This window comes from Pieris rapae, chromosome Z, assembly GCF_905147795.1.
Source record: "Pieris rapae chromosome Z, ilPieRapa1.1, whole genome shotgun sequence".
Taxonomy (NCBI): Eukaryota; Metazoa; Arthropoda; class Insecta; order Lepidoptera; family Pieridae; genus Pieris; species Pieris rapae.
Genome location: NC_059534.1, coordinates 1,429,785 through 1,452,046, shown reverse-complemented (window position 1 = coordinate 1,452,046; position 22,262 = coordinate 1,429,785). Strand labels below are relative to the sequence as shown.

General features: G+C 33.9%; 2 protein-coding genes across 3 annotated transcripts in view; one reads left to right on the top strand and one right to left on the bottom strand.

Annotated features, from left to right (window-relative positions):
• Positions 1-231: 231 nt before the first annotated feature.
• Positions 232-795, bottom strand: LOC110992671 (neuropeptide SIFamide). The gene is made up of 2 exons (XM_022258586.2): positions 684-795; positions 232-349 (listed from the first exon to the last, which is right to left on the bottom strand). Exons 1-2 carry the CDS (start codon positions 793-795, stop codon positions 258-260), a joined length of 204 nt encoding a protein of 67 aa, XP_022114278.1. The 3' UTR covers positions 232-257.
• A 7,466-nt stretch (positions 796-8,261) lies between these two features.
• The window catches only part of LOC110992647 (unconventional myosin-Va), a 41,134-nt gene continuing 27,133 nt past the window's right edge, over positions 8,262-22,262 (top strand). For both annotated transcript variants that reach the window (XM_045634233.1, XM_045634232.1), the window contains exons 1-11: positions 8,262-8,456; positions 13,809-13,931; positions 14,510-14,628; positions 16,572-16,654; positions 17,147-17,269; positions 17,813-17,943; positions 18,433-18,658; positions 19,342-19,449; positions 19,747-19,871; positions 20,494-20,740; positions 21,198-21,334. In XM_045634233.1, coding sequence (XP_045490189.1) covers positions 8,430-8,456; positions 13,809-13,931; positions 14,510-14,628; positions 16,572-16,654; positions 17,147-17,269; positions 17,813-17,943; positions 18,433-18,658; positions 19,342-19,449; positions 19,747-19,871; positions 20,494-20,740; positions 21,198-21,334 — 1,449 coding nt within the window. In that variant the 5' untranslated portion in view covers positions 8,262-8,429. The remainder of the gene's footprint in view (positions 8,457-13,808; positions 13,932-14,509; positions 14,629-16,571; positions 16,655-17,146; positions 17,270-17,812; positions 17,944-18,432; positions 18,659-19,341; positions 19,450-19,746; positions 19,872-20,493; positions 20,741-21,197; positions 21,335-22,262) is intronic.

The window sequence follows — 22,262 nt, the reverse complement described above, 5'->3', positions numbered from 1 at the left end:
TATTTATATATAATGAAGAAAACTTCTTATGAATTAAAGTTTCCAACATAAATATGTCCTTATCTTTGGTACTGGAACTTATAAATAAATTGATACGTCATAATAATTTATATGATTTTACATTATTTTAAATTTCGAATTATATGAGAGCTTTGGTACATTTTTTAAGTTTCGAATTATATTGAAAAGTATTAGGGTCGGGTAATTTGAATTTCGAATCATGTCCATTAGAGCTTTGGTGAATTTCCGAATGAATACTACTTGTTGTCTAGTATCTGGTTGATCCACGCCTCGCATGTCTCAGTTGTGATTTCGCATAATGCAATTAATGCGCGATTCGTATCAATATCTGTAACAAGAAGTATGTTTTAATAATATATATACCGGTCTTTAATACAACACTGGGCCCAGAAGCAGAAGGCTCAGTGATACCACCCGTGGTCACTCAATCTATGGCTCCCACATGTTAAGAATTTATTGGTTGTAAAGTAAGTCTTCTTGGTTCAAAGGCAGGTTTTATTTATTAAAACAAGTTAATTTTAATTTTAAAACTGCATGTTTGATTTAATGTTTTTGAGTTATTGATTCTTTGGAAGATCCTCTATGGAAAAGAGGGGGCGTCTCCCCAAACGCCAAAAGATTTATATGGCCAGGTGACAATTCCAATGAATAACTCTACTCACCATTTGCTGTTCTTTTACCAAAAATGGAACCATTAAACGGTATCTTCTTGTAGGTTGCTTCTGTCAGGGTGATGATGGCAACAGCGAAGACGAATAGAAGAATGTAACGCATCTTACTGAAAGATAATAGTTTTTAAAACAGAGAGAGAATGCCTTCGTTCATTGAGAGGAGAAGGTGGATATGACTTGTGAAATTTTCTTCTGTAACAGAGTTCAGATTCAAAATTGAAATTTTATTTCTACACATTATCATTAAACTATTGTAAATATTTTCGATGTTATAGTTATGGACAAAGTTCGGCCCTTCGACAAACGCCGAGGGTCCATTGACGTGGATAGATGAAGAACGATGAAGAAAAATTTGATTCTACATGTAATGTTGTGATTGAAAGCTTTAACACACACTGCATTTTTTTATAATTGTGGACCTCTAGAATGTCTTTAACTTTGGTCTACTACTAAAAACGTTTGTCTAACACTGGTCACTGCTTCAGCATGCGACTCTCATCCATGAGGTCTTAGTAACGAAGGCTGTGCGTAGACTTTATAAGGTATAACACTCGTAGGAAAACATCGTGATACCGGCATTTGACCGAGGCATAGGTACAGGAAAGACGACCACGTAATAAAAACAGATATCTGAGACTCATATGTTAAAATTGGCGCTATTGGTTTTTTATATGTTCTAAATGCGTATAATATAATATTTTTTTTTTCACTATTATGTTTTGGTGCCGTTAAAGGATAATTTAGATTTTTATTTAAAAACTTACGTCTCGTAGTGCTCGTCGTAAAAGCAAGAAGTGATCTGATGAAAAATCCATTCTTCTTTCAGTATTTATACTAAAAGTATCCTTGAAATGAGAGCTTTATTTAATTACTTGGAAAATTGCATCGTTTACTATGACTTGACCGCGTCAAATTAAGTTATACTGTTGATTGATTTTTCTTGACTAAAGCTTCTCTTAAATAATTTCCTTATAAAAATCAACTTGATTTAAAATGATGATTACTACTTGGGCGTCTAATTACTCTACTAAACTGTAATTTTTTTCAAATGTGTACTATAGTTTTGTAGGTATAAAAAAAGAATAATACTTTGTGGAACCAGCTGCCCACTGAAGTATTTCCGAACCAATTCGACTTAGGGTCCTTCAAGAAAAGAGCGTACCATTTCTTAAAAGCCCGGCAACGCACTCGCGAGCCTTCTCGCATTGAGAGTGTCCATGGGCGGTGGTAGTACTAAACATCCGGTTAGCCTCCAGCCCGTTTGCCCCCTATTTTATTAAAAAAAACATAGCCATATCATAAGTGAACAGGAAGGTGATACCAGATCCTAACTTTGCTGATACTTTACTGATCAGCCAAGTAAAAATGTACGTGATTGATTTATTTTTTGCTAATTATTACACTTATAATGTTATGTTGTGGGCGTGGCCGTAGAATCCGTGCGGGCATCCCGTATTAATTAGATTTTTAATAAATTGTAAAATATAATAATTTTTTTAGGCATCACATTATCCCATTGGTCTCTTTCAAGATGCCAACTGCCCACTGAAGTTATTCAGTCCATCAAAGAGCGTACCGATTCTCAAAAGGCCGGCAACGCACACTTTGATTGAGAGACAAAAGCAAAATCTTCATGGTCTTCATAATCGCAGCTAGTTTATGAGGAAAACCTCTTAAATTAAAGGTGGGAATGTCAAATGTCAAAATTATTCTGACGTACTTCGGGCATTAAATATCGTTGAAAGATTTCTATTTCTCATATACCTAACAAATAGTGAAGCGCCTAACCAATATATTCATTCCCTAATAGAGTTTTGATCCCCGGGGATAAACTTGATCATAGAGAATATGCGGTGAAAATCCAATAATCCTTTAATTGAGTGGACAGCCGCCATGTTGTATTTTGATGCTATAAATTGGCGGGAAGACGTCCCTTTGACATCAGTCGCATTTCAGTGTTACCAACAACAGCATACCACAGTCAAGGTAATAGAAGTTTATGTTCTATATATTCAACACACAATTATACAGTTATTACAATTTTCTTAATTGCACAGTAATAATAAGAATATTTAATAAATGGAAAATAGCTAATACTAGTTTTTGGTAGATATTTTTGTTTTTGCTTTCACATTTTATGGATTCCAAATATTTTGTTGCTTTATTTTGAGTTTGGAGGGATGGAGGGAGATGTTTTTAATAAAATATTAAAATCCCCCGCATTTTGCATACATTAGGAATCTACAAAACTTTTTAGCTATTACCTACTATAAAATCATCTCTGAATCTTGTTAGTTTAACAATTTAAGTGAATAAAATATTTTAATTTTATTCATTTATTATTTTTGTATTTTTTTTGTGACAATATTTAACCATTTTCTTTATGACTATAAAACAGTCTAAAAATGAAAGTGTAATGTTTTTACATATTATATTATTTTTTGTAACAGTTATCTTTACCATAATTGTCATGTATTTTAGAAAGCTTGATAGTGTAGATATATATCTACACTATCAAGTAATATTCATACGAAACGTCACTGCGTTGTTGAGTGTCTGCTTTGACATATGTCATTGAAATTTATCTCCTGAGATACAGAACAGAACCGTGTCGAAAACGCCTGCGAATTTTTTGGTAGACTCTAATGAAATAACAGCGTACGACGGTAGAGTGATTGTTTTACTTTAAAGTATTTTAAAATTTTCTAAACTCGGATAGTAATAATAATAATTTTACATTTAACGCTGGCAGCATTTCCTTACTGTATAGCGATTCTTATTAGTTGAGGAAAGCACTCGCTCTAGGTTCACCTATGTACCAGACGCCTACTGAAATCTTTAATTTGTCCACTTTAACTCCACGGTCTAAGCGAACAAATTAAACTTGAAGGAAAGACTTATCTTCGAGCCCTTCATTTTTTCCGCCTGCTCTCTTTTGGCAATAGAGGCCATGGTCATCCGACTTATCGTCTTTAACGATGCCTGTTAGCTCCAAAATGTCTGGAACATTGACGGAGGCAGTAGATTGACGTAGATATGATTGGTTATGCGCGGCCGGGCGAAAACTATCTGTACCCATTGGCATTGTAGGTCATGATGACCAAGGCTTTAAAGCCTAAGAGATATTTACTACGCACTTTTTTTAAATTTTATTGTTTTAATGAAAATAATCTTCTTTAAACCGAAACTTCTCTATTTTCAGATGTCAGCAATGAAGTACGCATATGTCGCCGTGATTTTGGCAGTTATCTGCTTGGTCCAAGTGAGCGAAGCCAATTACAAGAACGCTCCAATGAATGGAATTATGTTTGGCAAGAGAGGTCCTTCTGGTATGTATTTAAAAAAAGTACGTTAATAAAAATGAAACAGTTGCCGTGAAAATCACAAAGACAGGAAAATACTTTTTCCAAATAAACGAGGTTGGTAGAAAAAATGAGAAATAAACAAATACTGAGAGTTCTGTCATGTGCCGAGGATAATCTTCTTTATTCGTCGTATTTTTGATAATCACTTTCAAAATCGGCGATACTTTGAGGTTGTACTCACTGTCAATAATAAATATCTAAAGGACACTAAAAAACACGAAGGAGAGACAGGAGAAAGCGTCTGTCCGAAATACGGGCAGCACCCTGAGTTAGAATGAGAAAACCTGAATACTTACATATTGGATAAAAATACAGCAAATAATAATAATTAAACCTCATTTATTCCTTGAAACACTCATTCAACTTAACACTTAAAATTGTATACAGAAATAATTATATTTTATATATGGACCTCTTATGTATGTACCTGCTCCAACTGGTTCCTTCTCTCTTTATTCCTCTTTCTTCCAACCACCCACCCACTTCTTTGATCTCGTCAGCCCACCTAGTGTTGCCCAAAATCGGTCTTGGTCTTGCAGTCTTGGTCTTGTTCTTGCATTTTTGCAAGACCAATACCAATACCAAGACCACCTTATCGTAGCAAGACCAATACCAAGACTGAAGCCTGCGAGACTTGAGCAAGACAATACTAAAGCCTGCAATACTCTTGCGTCTTGCAGTTAGGACAAACTGACATTTGGGCGTTATCAAATTTCTTTAACAGATTTTCAAGTTTACCGCTAGAGAATTAAGGTTCAAGGTTGATTGGGAAAATGTGACGTTTTGCGAATAAACTATTGGTCGGTCGGTGTATTATATACCTACATATTTGATAATTTACCGATAAAGACGCCGCGGTTTGCAACAAGTGTATTACAGCATTTAACACTGTTTGAGCGCCGCATTCGCCGACAAAGAGTACGAACAGAGGCACACAAAATTGTTACCTATTTTGGTAGGGTTGGTACAGGAGGATAAAATTAAATGACCGTGAAGATGTCTAGCAGTAGGTAGGTATAAATTGAATGCTCTGAGTTTCTTGTACAAATACATTCTCACGCTGGCTGTCGGGCGAGATGATAATTAATAACTAAGTAGGTATTGCATCTATTGAATTGCGAATATTTTGATTTCGAAATAATCATTGTTAATATCGGTAAATGATAGATAGTGAGTGATATACCTAGGTACTAAAGTGTGAGCAGCAAGATTGAAAATTGTATATGCCATGTCAGTGCTTTCGTTTTATGAACTTAAGTTTATTTTAAAAAAAGGTCTCAAGTAAGATTTAGAGTTAACTATTCAATTACGCACAATAAATTATTGAAAAACAAAAAATTATGAAAAATATTTTAAGACTGAGTACTTAAAATGTTTTTATAGTAGGGAATTAGTAGAAAAAATATTCTATCGTGGATACCTAGTTATTAAAAAAGTGATAAACGTTGTGTTTACTTAATTTTATTTTTCTGTGCTAATGCCAACATTGAGAACCGTACCAAAATAGGTAAAAATTTAGTCCTGGACTTTGTGTTGCCGCCGTCGCTTTCATGTCAAAGGTCGCCGCCATTGCCTATGGTTCTAAAGAATAAAATAGGTTTTCGGGTGCTCAGAACGGACGCAGATTATGTTGTCCTCGCAAGGAAGATGTAGTCGTAAGGATATTATAAAAAATTTAGTTATAATAATATACCTAGTTTATATTATTATTAATACCTATTATACCTTTTTGAAGGACATTGTACTGCAAATTTGGAAGTGGGTGATAAAACAACGAGAGATGAGTTAAACAAACTTGAAACGTGGAAAAACTCCAAATATGAGCGACGTCATATTGCTTTACGCATTTGGTTTTAAAATCACACATTTCCAAAAATCCAGATTTGCAGTGTCGGTTTATCAACTTCTATCGAATCTACTCTAGTAGCTAGTAACCTCCATAAAAACAGCAGGCAACGTATAGTTCCAATAAAAAAGGAACATAATAAACAATATTATTTGCATAATTCTCTACACTTTATTTTTGCGTAGGCACAAAACCTATCTGATTTTGATTCTGATACTTCTGTTTTTTAATCTTTTAAAGATTTATTCTATCTATCAAAGAATGCCGCATTTTTCTTTGTCGGTAAATAAATATGAGTTTCGCTTCGAGTCTATCTTATTTATTATTCTCGCCCATTTACCTAGCTAGATAATCTAAATTCTCATTGCTTTCGGAGTGAATGTTTACAATTTGACATGAGTGACGAATAAATAGCAATAAGCTAATAGGTATTTACAAGTCTTGCGAGACTTGCGAGACTCTTGCTGCAAGATCAAGACCAAGACCAAGACTGAGAGCGCAATACCAATACCAAGATCAAGACCAGGTGTATTGACGCAAGACCAATACCAAGACTGGTCTAAGTCTCGTCTTGGTCTTGCATTTGGGCAACACTAAGCCCACCGTGCAAGAGGACGATCCTTCATATTCTTCCCCAAAAATACATAAATTGTGGTAATTAGAAAACCAGAAAAAACTAAATTAGTAGCTTCAGCGTACGCATCTCATTCCTGAGGTTCAAACCTCAACTTTGCTCCATCAATGGACTTTCTAACAGTCGCTTGTACGAAGGAAACATCGTGAAGAAACCGGCTTGCCTTACACAGAACAGAGTGTGTCAGATAGAAGAGGCTGATCACCTATTTGATTGATAAAATCGTGAAACAGAAATCTCACCAGACCTAATGACGTTGTAGTGCTATTGAAGTTTTGGTTTAACAAATAAAATATAATAACATTTTCCTTTTCACAGATTATGAGAACAGAGGCAAGGCATTTACTGCCCTCTGTGAAATCGCCACAGAAGCCTGCCAAACATGGTTCCCTTCCCCGGAAAATAAGTAGACGACTTGATAATCAGGCTTAATGTTAACAATGTATCAAATCGTATTTATGTAAAAGCAAAATAAAATTTTAAGAACATACAACACTACTTTTTATTTACTGAATGTGAAATGTACGAACTGGAGTAAAATATGTTTTGGAGTAAATTTGATTACAATAATAAAAATATTACCACAGACCACTAAGTAAACAAAGCCAAAACAGGCTGGCTTTGTAAGACATGTCAGAGAACATTTTCATGATGTTGACTATAATATGCATAAGTAAGAAGTATTCTCGAATATGGCTGTTCGGTTTGGTCACCTAGTGACACTGCAAACAAAGAAAACATAGAAAAGATCCAAAAAGTCTTTATCTCGTTTAAGACAAAAAGTTTAATACCTATTAGGGCGAATGTGCACATTTTAAAATTAATACTTTATAATCTCGTATATATGATGTATTGCTACTACATGACATCATCTCAAATAACATTAATTGCAGCTCTCTTCTATAAAAATTGCCCTTCCTTGTGTCTGCCTACCAGACTCTAGTCGTGCTATGTTCCTCACATCAGCACTAACTATGAACTCAGTTTTGTATCGTGCAGCCCGGACATACAATGACCACTCTTTAAGCCTTGACTTAAACACACCATCACTTACATACCCGCACTTTGCACCATCACACAACACAGCCAAATTAGGTACCACTTAGTTAAATGTATTGAATACTTTTTGTTTGTTTGTTCCTTTTTGTTAATCATTGAACCTTTTTGTAGTGAAAGTATTCCATCTTTGGCTATATCCAGTGTATTTATTTGTAATTATATATAACTTATGTTAGCTGTAGGATTAGGAAATAAATAAAAAAATCTTGTAATACATAAGTATATCAAAAATCCAATAATAACATTGATTTTCATATCGCGGGTTCTTCACATTACAAATCTGTTATTCATTTTAATGCTGCACTATAAATATCGTAAAATCTTTATTTTAGTTTATAATGTTTTTAATAGATGGCAGCCTAATCAAATTAGCTGAACTTTAAAAACTCCTTCCACGTTTGACCCAAATATTTATCAACTATCTTACAACACTCGTGAGAATGACGAAGAAAGTAAAACTTATCTTTGAACCTACATAATTATGTTATGAGACTCGTTCTTATGAGCATTTGATTGTTCTCATTTCCTACTGAGTAAATCTCACGTATTTATTATGTTTTTCTTAATTTTCTGTTCCTATTCACGTAGCTAGCTTCTCATTGGCTCTCTAGTCGCATGTTCTTGAAGTATTGATAAAATTTCAATGACATATGTCAAAGCAGACACTCAACAACGCAGTGACGTTTCGTAATTTACTTCGAAAACTTAGCAAAATTTTTAAATTATTTTAGATCTACCTTTTACTATAAAATGAATTTCAAAATTTTTATGCCACGTAGTGATATGTGATATTTAACGGATTTATTAAACACACTAAGTGAAAACACTCCACCATGACTACGAAGGAACTTTACACTAAGGTAAGATTTTGATATTATGTTCTAAAATTAAAAATAATATTACCAAAAAAATATATTTGGTCATTTTCTGGCCAATATAAACTTCATGAAAAACCTCTTTAGACAACTGCATCATCATAAATCATTTTTATGGTCACTGAATAATTATCACTCTCACTATCTATGTCAAAAAGTATGAAATCATAATGTTAGCATAATATTACGATTATGAATAATGCATAAGATTTTATCTTACGATTCGAGCATAAGTGGCTGTTTACGGAAATTATTACACAATAATACCAGTTTTTTGGTAAACGTCTTAAGAACATTTTCAAATTAAAAGATTACGAAATAATTACTTCACATTTTTTTTAATTTATAAATTTTTAAATAATGGATTTTAATCGAAGTATATATTGGGTCAAATTCCAATATTTTCCTTAATCTAATTTTAGAACATTCTTATTAGAAAGATATTTGACTGCTTGTAAGAGGAGACTGGGAATGGGATTTTAATATGACTAGAAACTCATTTTCCCATCAAGTGTTTAATATATATTGTAAAAACATCAAATTATCAAATTCTTTATATTATTAACATTACTTAAACTTAAAAATATACTCATGTCATTGTCCCGACTTTGATTTAGTGAATTTACAATTTATAGATAGATTTTTATGAAAAATATTTTAGACATTTCATTGGCTAATACAAAACAATTGTTAAAAAGAATATTAACAACAGTCAAAATCTATTACAACAACCTCGAAGGAACAACTCATATTTAGTCGTAAAAACTGATAGTTGTTACGGCAGATGATGTCCTTATTAAGTACCAAATATGATTTGGGTTTGTTGTTCTAAGTGATGTTGTTGTAAATGGATTTGACTGTATTCTATATTAAGATGAAATATTTTTTTAGTAAATTCAATAAAATGGAAATGTTACATTACAAGTATACATTAAAAATTCCTAAAACGCAAGCAAGCACTTTTAATCTATTTATACATCAGAACTTATGAATATTGGTCTAGTGATTTAGATATGAAGCTATATTATACATTATGTGTGTATATAATAGTTACAGTTATATAAGTTTGTTCAAAACCTTTAAGTATCTGCATACCAATAACATTAAACTTAAAAATGTTGTCAAAGTTCCTTGAGACTTAATTTAAATATTAATTAAAATAATTTCAATGTAAGAGTTAGCAAGGTGTTGTATCAATTACTTAACCACAATAAGACCTCTTTATCAATGTCTATATTATAAATTAATCTAAGGTTCTGGGTTATATGTCTGGTATAACATTGTTTAGGTTGTATAGGTAGTCCGGTAAAACCTTTTTTGTAATATGCTTATATTTGACATAATATTGTCTTTTATTTCATCTGTGATGTCATTATCATTTTAGACATAATAGTGTTATATTAAAACATGTTTAATCTTCATAAATTTGAAAACTTGATGTAATAATAGATTTTGATAAAATAATTACTTACTGATTTTTTTATTTTACATATATATGTATGTCTTTTACTTTACACTAACCAAATGAATTCATGGGTGTGTGTCAGGTTAATATAAGAAACACAAGCCAGTAAGCTATTGTTTTAAGTCTTGGTCATGTTTGTGTACCTTTTTTCTTTTAATAGATTTGAATTGTTTAAGGCATGTTGATTTCCTCATATTTTTTTCAATATGTAAGTGGTAAATGTGCATTATCCACATTATATAAAATTTTCTCCTCTAACCTCTACGCTCTTTTCTTGATGGACCCTAAGTCGAATTGGTTTGGAAATACTTCAGTGAGCAGCTGGTTCCACAAATTGTGGCGCGCGGCAAAAACTGCATAGAAAAACACGCAGTTGTAGAACGGTGGATGTCGAGGTGATACTCTGCTTTGGATTTTAAGTTTAGATGAAGAACCTTATTGGATTTAGAGAATATGTTATAAAATTTAACTTAAATTTGTTTTTTATACTAACCAAAACAATGCATAGGTTATCAAGATACTTGTTTTTCATTGATTTATTTTTTATTCACTATTAAATAATTCCACTATCTGCATCGGGATATGCATAGATAATAGAATACGATTCTGATAATAAAATATACAATGGCGTCTCTATTTATATTTTTATTGATGTCTCAAAGCTAGGAATTTCCGCTGTATCCTAATAAATTCAAGAAGTTAGAATAATACTATTTAACATCGAATAACCCTGACTAAAGAACTGAAAGACTATGTCTGTTGGTAATCATATTACTTAATTATCATGTAATTTCTTTAAACCGAGTATTATTATAAATCCAATTAGAAAACTCGAGTTGATGGGTGTGTTGGTTTAATCTAGTTTCATGCCTAGCTTTGTGTGTGTGGGAGTTTCACTTAAGACGTTTTATATACGCTGAATTTAACTGTAAGTCAAGGAAAAATTAGTATAATTGTGTCAATGGCCATATGAAAACTCTTTAGTCTACTTTTTTTTTTGTTACTTGTGGTATAAACAACTGGCATTGTCAATTGTTTAATTCGATTGCAATGCATAATATTCATAAACAAACTACGAGTATACATCTTGATCAGACAACGAATGTTTTGTTTTTAATCATTTGTAATAACAAAATATAAGGACATAAGGACTTAATTATTTTTAAAAATATCTACAGCAAAATGACAAACGGATTGATGCATACTCAAAGTTATTTTCTTCCTGTATGTAAAGTGAATTTAGAACTGTGAATAATTTTTCTGATGCTTTTAGACATGACCTTTTTTACGACATACATTCTCGTGTACATCCCCGATTCATGATCTTACTTTTCCTTTAAATATTTGTTGTATTATAAACAACTTTAACAGATTATTTCCAAACAATTATTGGTCCAAATAAATATACACATAAAAAAACAATATTTTCAATAACTTAGGGTAAGCTATATTCTATTCTGATTTAAAAACGAATTGAATTTTAATTTACTCTTTCCGTGAGTCAAGTTCGGCCCATATTCTAGATACAACAAACAGATATCAAACCATTTTTTGTGTACAACATCTAAGAGAAGTGATACATAATGGGACGTTAATAATAGGGTCGCCAATTATTTTGTTTTTAGTTTTGGCTGGACTTATTTATTACTTAATTATGTAATAATCTATAATTCACAAAATCTACTAATTTCGCAATAAAATATTTACTCTTGACAGGGCTTAATTCGTCCACTTAACTAATCTGTGATATTTGACGGCATTTAGGATTATCTGTTTACGATAATCTGTGGTGTTGGCGCCAAAAAGAAAATCATTACATTCAACAGAAAATGTGGATTAGGATATGATTTTATTGTGTAAATAAATAAATTTAGTTAAATTAAATAAAGAATTGGCGGTGAATAAATTTAAATTTACATTAGGTACATATGTTACAGAATCAAAGAATTAAAGTTGTAGTAGGCCAACTGACCTGTTTGATCACCAAGACAAATTCGTTACATTAAAAAAGATACCAAAAGATATAAATCAGATATCTTATACAAAAAGAGATATCGTACAGTACATACTAAAGGAATCGTGTGAAATCTGTATGGCATCCAATGTAAGACTGTTTAGTTTCATGCGGAGCCCCAACAGACGAGTTACACTCTAAGGAACTTCAAACCAATGCGTTGAACAATGTCTTGGTTAGAGTCGTGTTAGTGTCTAATCTCATAGTAAGATTTCAAAATGTCTGTTTTATATTCGGTCTAAGGAATCCATATCTCTGCGTTCCGTAGGCGGCTAGGCTCGCATTCGTCATCGACGTGATGATGACGTTGTCCACACAACAACTACAACTCCATCCTATCTCAGAAATGATTTAATTTATTTGGAGCTTACGTTCTTCCGAAAACTATATCTTTGAAATCCCATCTGGAATCTCTGGAAGAGTTTGCCCGTCTCCCTCTTTTGTTCTTAATTATGTCAATTGTATTATATTTCTGTACATGCGACGAAGTGTTAATAAATAAAATATACTCTATAAAAATAAGCGTAAAAGAGTATTCTTAAATAAACATTTATATTACCAAATGAAATCTTATCTAGTTCGTAATAACGTGTCTGTATTATGACGTTTAATTGATAAGTAACGTTGATGACATTAATGCATTTTTTATCTTAGTTCAATAATCTATTTACTATTAATTGTTATTTTTATAATATTACTTATCACCAAACTTAATAATAATACGCTCAAAACTGTTTTATAAACTCTAACGGAAGGGATGAGTACCCGGTCAAATCTCGCTGTGTTTACACTTCAGTTTCACAAACAGTATCTATCCATGATTTTTTTAGGACGTTTCACGACGCACAGACATGATAATATATATCATGATGTGATAATAATGTTACCGACTCAAGCGTGCTGGAAGATGATTCCCAAGGGAGGTCCTACGAGATTTGACCCCCAAATAAACAAAACATACTATTTCTCTTAAAAAAACATGTTTTAAACATACATTTAACATGGCATAATTGTACACATACAGGGATTCCTTAGAGGGAGGTAGCCAGATCAGTTTGGTCACAACTACTCTGTCATAGATCTGAATAATCTCTGAATGAAAATCTTATTAAATTCAAGTTCAAAAATCATTTATTCATGTAGGTAACATAATGTACACTTATGAACGTCGAAAAAGAAATATACATTGAATGCTTCTAATTTAACATTTACTGACAGTTCTCAAATCAAGGTCGTAGAACGGAAGAGAATTGGCAATAAACTCTCCACCACTCTTTTTAATCGCAAATTTTTTTCTTTTACACAACGTTTGTAAGGAGCTGCAACTATTACACTATGTTCCATATGACATCTTGAGTAATCAAGAATAATAAAATAAATTAAAAACAAAGATTTGTCCTCTATCAGCAGCAGGCATGGTGAAATAGGAACACGCATTTACATACTAGTGATAACAAGACGCAAATACGTAGTAGAAACAATTAATATCACCGCATACACGAATTCAAGTACGACCAGTCACCACAAGTAGCACCCGTTCACGAGTATGACGCATGGCCAACCAACGCCCCCTCATGAACGGAATGCCGGCAATGGGTTTTATGTCTGCTTTTATGCTTCTCCTTCACAAATTCGTCTGCACCTGGCAAACGAACATGAGGCTCATCTTATTTTGAGTTATACCGCCTTATACACACTGCCAGAGGGCTCGCAAGAGTCCTGCCAGCTCTTTAAGATCTGGTACGCTTGGGTTACCTTTCTAAGGTTTCTTGAAAGGTTTCATTAAAAATGGATGATGACATTGAGGGATCATTAAGTTCTAAACCAAAGCACCATTGATATGGTTTTTGACTTGCAGGGTGCCCGTGTGTGGGTGGAGCACCCCGTGAAGGTGTGGGAAGGTGCGACCGTCACCAGTGACTACCGCTCAGGTGTGGTCATTGTTGAAATTGATGACTCCAACGAAATACGACAGATTGAGGTAAGACCACTGTTATTAAGTAGAGGTAGTTTTTTTAATGTAATAGAGGCGAGAGGAGACTCACCTGATGCAATGTGATACCGCGAAAACCTTCTCCAACCGTTTACAGATGTCTCTATCTTTTCAAATGCCCTGCTATTTCTATCACCTTCTCTTTGGCCTACTCACTGTTCTTGTCTCTATTAGTCCCTTCCATTTAGTCTTGTCCATCAATATTACTTTTTCGCTTATGAACATATATAAGCTATAGAATTATTAAAGTTGTGGGTAGAAAACTTTCGTTAATGTAACCCAAGGCCCAATAGAGCAATGTTACAGCTTTATATAAAACATCAATATCTTCATGTAAAATATTAAAATATTTCTGTAATTAGTCCATTTACCGAAAGCTTAGAATTAAAAATCGTGGCACCGAATTAATGCTGGTGGAACCGCCAAACGTCCATCCAAAAATGCCATCTTCTCTTCTGTGTCTCCAAAATGATAATTTAAACGTTACTCGCTTAACATTATGGCAACATTCTTCTGCTAAACTGGTCATCGATAAATGTCTAAATACTTATTACATTGGTCTCCAGATAACAGATGAGTCTCGTATGCCGCCACTTCGCAATCCATCACTACTGATTGGCCAGAATGATCTCACTTCCCTGTCGTACCTTCACGAGCCAGCTGTGCTGCATAATCTGAAAGTTCGGTAAGTTTACAGTTAAGGGTGTGGCAAGTCCAGGCAGTCATCGTGTCATCTCGAATGTTCGGAAATACCTACCGCCCATGGACACTCTCAATGTATAAGGGCTCGCAACTGCGTTGCCGGTCATTTAATAATTTACCTTGGAGAATGTTTAGTTGTTCCTATTAAATACAGCAGTTTGATCATGCTTGGGGTTACATCATCAGCTGATGATGAACTTAAACGTGGTAAAAATTTTCCGGGGTCTGTGCACTGAACCGCCCAATAGTCTCTTGAAAGGGAACAAATTCGAAGTTGAAGGACTCCTATATTTTATAATTTTCCGCCCGCTTTTTTACTCGTAATCAATTAGTACATTAATTAGTCATGGCGAATATTTTATAAAAGATACATTGGAAACCGGAAATATTGATAATAGTAATTGCGTAATATAAACTGGTTCCTATGTTTTGAATGTGATAATGTTGAGTATTAAATTCCAACACAAATACAGTATGTACAATATTCTTAACATACATAGTAATGACTAGAATTGATACAATTGAATTAAATTTTTTTACGATACCTTAAACATACTCAAAATTGGGCTGTGAGGAACAGGCAATTAAAGATTTTAGCTAGCACCTGATACCTGTGACCCCAGAGTTGGTGTTTTTCTCAATGGATACGTTTCACAATACAGTGAGGAAATGCCAGCATTAAAGGTCTTTATGGGAAACTTTTTACCCAATCAGGCAAAGGCTCATCACCTACTTGCCTCATGAAACAGATATATAGGACCCATACCTTGTAGCGAGAACACCGTAATACCGGCATTAGACTCAATCAGGCAAAGGCTGACCACCTACTCGCCTCTTGGAACAGATGAGAGGCCCATAAATAAGTCTGTAGCGTCTTATTGGTTATTAAATGCAGCAAGTCTAATAATAATTAAAATTATCATACATGGTTTGGTTATGTCGGGAATAATGATGACATTATTTCCGACAATTGTTCAAACAATGTAAATTCCGCGAATTTTAATATTTGTATCATTATAAAAGAAATTTATTTTCAACACACGAATATTTGCAATATTTTTATTTTAACCTACATAATAATTGTACTTAGAAATGCTCCCTGTGGCAGACCCTATAATGTTGGCATTTTCTGTGCAATTATTCGTTGAGGAAAACACCAGATCTATATTATTATTGTATTTTACTGACCGCTATCAAATTTTATAATCACCATCGTGCTCAAAGTCCACAAAACAAAATTTTTATTTGACTCTCAGTTTCAGAGATTTAACAAGTTCCATATGTTAAAAACCCATTTGACAGTAGTCGTACTTAGCTTGACCTAAGTGACATAAGGCTTTTTAGGGAAATATCAAAAAGATTAGTCGACATAACAACAGAACGAAGAGCTGGCAGCTACCTCGGACAAAGAATTAGTCTAGCTATTCGAAGGGGGAACGCTGCCAGTATTTTAATTATGAAATTTTAGGGATAGTTTTCATATGAGAGGATATTTATTTCTGTAATGAACTCAATAATCATTCATCCAGTACAGTAGGATATATATATATATATATATATATATTTATAGAACAGGGGGCAAACGGGCAGGAGGCTCACCTGATGTTAAGTGATACCGACGCCCATGGACATTCTCGCTATTGCTTAAATGGAGATAGACATGGCTCGAACTGGATGCAGTTTGGAGGTCCTTGGAGAAGGTCTCCACCTGCAGCCCCTCCGTCTCCGTCTTCTTGCAAACTCATAAAAAATTAGATATTATTATTTATTTAAAAAAAAAAATGGTTTTGCAAGAAATTATAGGCCCATTTTGTATGTATTATAATATCATTGGACACAGGAATTAAGTTTTTACACAAGGGTATCCTTGGTGTACCAGGTTTACAAGAGTTGTTAACCACAATTTATTTTAATATTAAATTTCAGATTCTGTGACCGCAATGCAATATATACATACTGTGGCATCGTTCTCGTTTCCATCAATCCATACTATGATCTACCAATATATGGTGAGTGATTCAGGATGTAAAAGGAGTTCTTTTAGGCTAGGTTCCGAAGATACTGGCAGCCTTCCCCGATAGAATAGCTAGACAAGTTCTTTGTCCTAGGTACGGGAAAGAAACGCTGCAGTATCTTCGGAAGCTTTACTAAAGGGACTCTTTTCATTATATATTATAGTTTAAGGCTAGTAAAAAAAAATTCAAGGCGAAAATTTCCAATTTTATTTTAAATAAGTAGATATTTTTAATTTAATAAGTTTAGAATTATGATCGACATCAATTCAAAATTTCATCAGCATTACCTTTCTTGGAATTCTTGCAAACTAGTGGCGAACGGTGTAAATAAGAGTATACCTCCTTCCTCAAAGGCCAGAAACGCATCCACTAAAAATGGGCTGCGGTGACTGCCTTTGGGCATCCCATAGGCTCATTTGCCCCCCATTCTATATACAAAAACCTATTTTAAAAATGTTTTTAGTCATAAAATTTCGTATATTATAGGCGATGAAACAATCATGGCATACCGTGGCCAGTCCATGGGCGATTTGGACCCACATATATTCGCAGTTTCCGAAGAGGCCTATACTAAGCTGGAGAGAGAGCGGCGCAATCAAAGTATCATTGGTATGTTGGTGCCATTACCCTGCGCAATCAATTTTCTACATATACAAAATATTATAGTTTTAAGATTCAGTATATATATTTTTAAATAAAATAAGATAAAGGCAATAGGAATGGGATTCTTGGAAATGTATCTGATAAAGACCAGCTACGCATTTGCTAGCCCTATGGCAATGTGAGTGTCTATGGGCGGTTTTACTTAACATCGGGTGAGCCTCTTGCCCGACTGCCACAAATAAATAATAATAATAATAAATAATAAGCCTTTATTCTTCCACATCCTATTTACAATCATTTAATAAAATTAGATATTAGTACAATTTTAACTAAGATGCGGACCTCCCAAGAAGGCCTTCTTCAAAAAGTTTGGTTTCCGAATATATTCACTTTTATATTTGTCGCGTAGTTGTAATTCCGATTTTGGTTTTTGTTTTGTTTATGAAAACCCAAGTTTGAAAAAAAAGACTATGTGATTAACAAACTAGCCTATATATATATATATATATATATATATAAGAATCGATTTGATAGATTATATATTTTTAGTGAGCGGTGAATCTGGTGCCGGAAAAACAGTATCAGCTAAATACGCGATGCGTTACTTCGCGGCTGTGGGCGGCAACGCCAGCGAAACACAAGTTGAAAGGAAGGTGCTGGCTTCCAGTCCTATAATGGAGGTAAGAATAAATAATAAATACTAATAATAAAGATATGATAATAAAGGTATAAACAAGATAGGTTGGGAAGAAGGAAACAAAATGGAAGGAAAGGATATACCTTAGGATAGGTGAAAACAAAATGGAAGGGAAAGAGATAGGATAGGTGGAAACAAAATGGAAGGGAAGGAGATAGGATAGGGTAAGTGAAAACAAAATGGAAATGTACGAGATAGGATAGGATATGTGGGAACAAAAGGGAAAGGAAGTAGATAGGATAGGATAGGTGGAAACAAAATAGAAGGGGAGATAGATCCCATACAAATTATTCGTTTTTATTCTGCTAGTTTCATTTAACAGAAAAACTAAAATTAAAAACGCTACACAAGATGGCGTCGCCTGTGACGCAATTTGCTTGTAAACAAACAAGATTTTTGAAGTGGTATAATTCTTAAATTATTTAATTTGTTTTGATAACATGTACCTACTATATCTACTTTTATGTTTCAGGCGATTGGAAATGCAAAAACCACTAGAAATGATAATTCTTCGCGTTTCGGGAAATTCATTGAGATCCACTTCGATGGCCAATATAGGATAACTGGTGCAAGTATGAGGACTTATCTGCTGGAGAAAAGTCGTGTCGTGTACCAGAGTCCTGGGGAGAGGAACTACCACATTTTTTACCAACTTTGTGCGGCGGCTGCGCTGGACAAAATGCCGGAGTTAGAATTGGGTATGATCATTTCAATAATTTCTATTAGGTATGCCATATAGATAACTGTTAATTTTTATTAAGTTTGACGTTCAAATAATTTTTTCGTTTGTTTTTATTAAGTTTGTCATTTAAATAATTGTTTCGTTTGTTTTTATTAGGTTTGTCATTTAAATAATTATTTCGTTTGTTTTTATTAGGTTTGACATTGAAATAATTATTTCGTTTATTTTTGTTGGGCATGAGTAATTTGTACGATAACGTCATACCTTAAACTCGCTATCGAGGTATTTCCTGTTAGACATATAAATAAAAATAAAAAGCGTCACTCCACTACAACCTCTTTAGGTCTGGGTCTCAGATTTCTGAATCTATTTCATGATCAGTGATCGGTCAATCTAATAGGCAGGTAGGTGATCAGCCTCCTGTGCGTTGACACACGCTGTTGACATTTTAGGACTAAGTCATGTCGGCCTCCTCACTATGTTTGCCTTCACCGTTCGAGTGAATGTTTAATGCGCACACAATTTAGTTAGTTTAGTGCACAGCCGGGGATCGAACCTACGACCTCGTCCATCACTGCTCTTGGGTATATACATTATAAATCTTAATATTCCAGTCTGTGGTTAGACTGGTCAAGATCCACCTTCTTGGAGGAGCAGCAGCACCTTTCCCCCGTGTATTTAACCAAATATTTGTTTCAGACCATCAAGACACTTTCCATTACTTGAACCAAGGTGGAAGTCCTAAAATCGATAAAGTCGATGATTATAAAATGTTTATAGAGACGAAAAATGCGCTGACCACTTTAGGTATGTTTATTTTTACTATTAAAAAAAGAATCACAAAGAGCGTACCAATTCTTAAAAGACCGGCAATGATCGAGCCGTCTGTCATTTAGAGCGTACATGGGTGGTATCCATGGGCGGGCACTTACCATCGGATGAGCCTCCTGCCTGTTTGCCCTGTGTGAAAAAAAGAACCGATACGTATCTATATTTTTGTAGTCCTTCGATCCGGAATACTTTTAATGGTTGTTTACGGTATTGCAATATAGCTGGTTTTTCTATTAATAAGAAGAATAATATTCAAAAATCATTTACTTCTAGGAGTGACAGAGTCGGAACAAAAAAACATGTTCACGGTATTGGCGGCCATTTTGCATTTGGGTAACATAGGTTTGACTTCTAACCCAGAAGCAACGGATGCCAATCAAGAAGGAGCGTATATACATGTATGTTTTTTTATTAAATCGCTGCTGATGAAATTTTATAAAGATATAACTTAAAGTGTTAGCTAAAGCTGGATTTTTTTGTCGTTCATATATGAGCAATAATATTAAGGGAAATGAAGTCAAGTTCGACCGCGATACTCCAAAACTACCACACGGATTTTTATACAGTTTACACTAATAGCTAGTTTAGACTAATGATAATTTCTAACAAAGGTTGCAGTACATATATAATTAATTATGGTTTTATGTATATTTACTAAAATATAAATTTAATACAGTGACAAATAATTATTTTTGATTTAAAATTTCAAAAACTGTTTAATGCTTCTGTATATGGCGTCGTGTATGACGTAACGTGCTTGTAATCTCCGTGTTATTATAAAAGCTTTCTTAATCTATCCAACAATTATACTGTTGACATGTTAGAGTAAATATAACTATAATGTCCCAGCTAGTTCTTTTACCTTCTTTCCTCGTCCTACACATTTCCAGTAGCCTCTGTCCAATTTGTTGTTTCGAGTGTCTTTTTTTATCCTGTGCCCTGTGGTGTGTGTGTGTGTGTATGTATGTGTGTGTGTGTGTGTGTGTGTAAAAAATTTGCTGAAATTTCTCAAATTTTCAGCCAAATGATAAACACCTTATAACAGTGTGTTCCTTACTCGGGGTGTCGAAGCCTACACTTTCGCGTTGGCTCACCCACCGCCGCATTGCGTCCGCACACGAGGTGATCGAGTCGCAAATGGACATGCAGAGGGCGGTGTTCGCGAGGGATGCCCTTGCTAAGCGAATTTACGGCGAATTATTCTCTTGGCTGGTCCAGGTTGTTAATAGAGCGCTGGATACCGAAAAATCTACCAAGCATTTTATTGGTATGTTATATAGTTATTTATATAATATCTTATATCTTTAAACGAGCAATTCTTGTATATATATATAGAATTGTAATCTCGGAATCGGCTCCAACGATTTTCATGAAATTTAGTATACAGAGGGTTTCGGGGGCGATAAATCGATTTAGCTAGGAATCATTTCTAGAAAATGTCATTTTATTTGTGTTTTATCAACTTAAACATAGAATTGCTCGTTTAAAGATGTCAGCCAAATAAAAACTTAAATATGAATATAATTTATCTTTATTCGATAATTATATTCATATTTCATAATTTTATTAGTATGTAATTCGTACTTAAATAAAATTTCCAAAAAACACGATTTATAAAAAAAATACAGGTCCTATTACTTATATCGTTAGGCCGGCTTATCACCGACTTGCCTGTACATTGTGAGACCTGATCATAACATTTTTAACAGATTAATTAATTACAGGTGTCCTGGATATTTATGGCTTCGAAACGTTTGAGATTAATTCCTTTGAACAGTTTTGTATTAATTACGCTAATGAGAAGTTGCAACAGCAGTTTAATTCCCATGTCTTCAAGTTGGAGCAGGACGAGTATATTAAGGTATGGTGTTTTCAATAATGGAATGGAATGGAAAGGGAATGTTTTGGATGCATGGATGAGGACCGGCATATTAGGCAAGTGGTTAGGACAGGTCAAGCATGTCGAAATGCGCGATCTCTGTTATCTTCGGGAAAAAAGCGTTTAAAAATTTAGAAATACGTCGCCCGTGTTGGGGGTTAAAAGTGGGGGGAGGGGGCGGAGAAGGGGTTATAAACCTTATTTGATGAAATAATATAAAAAGATCAAAATAAATATTACCTAAACTATAGATTAGTTTAGCTTAGTTAGATAGCTTTTTTGGTTATTTTTTTGTGTTTTTTTACGTGAGGAAACCCGATTACGGCCCCAATTCTTGGCAAAAGCGATCATTTAATTTAAAAATATATTAATTTAACAAACTTTAACTACCTATTTACAATCGCACTATAACGTGCAATGCATTGATAATTAATAATCGATTTAAATTGAAGCAGCCATAGCAAACAAAAGCAAACAGCGAATTAAACAGCAGCAACAATTGAAAACTTAGTCAAATAAGTAGCGACTCAGCAGGTCAGCGACGCAAACAGTCGCGGCTAAATTTGAAAGTGTTTTAATAAACATATTTTATAGCTTCAGTTAAGTCCGGCAACGCACTCGCGAGCCCTCTGCACATTGAGTGTCCATGGGCGGTATCACTTAACATCAGATGAGCCTCCTGCCCGTTTGTCCCCTATTCTATAAAAAAAAAGGTTTTTAATTTTATATTGTTTCGCCGCGACATATATTCATACATTATTATTATGTTCTTAAAAAAAACCTTTTTACTGTTTTACAATTGAGTCCCAGCTCAATTCTTTGTGTGTGAGTCCCATCTTCAGCCACAAAGTGGTTATCAGGATCTGAGTGACTGACTTTTGTATATACCCATGCTTTGGCAAATAATCAA

Bases quoted from the DNA above. Each gene is read 5' to 3' on its own strand.
- LOC110992671 (XM_022258586.2), bottom strand. From the start codon at position 795: ATGCGTTACATTCTTCTATTCGTCTTCGCTGTTGCCATCATCACCCTG. The intron at 350-683 runs GTGAGTAGAGTT...TTCTTGTTACAG, and splicing joins TGGTAAAAGAACAGCAAATG to ATATTGATACGAATCGCGCA.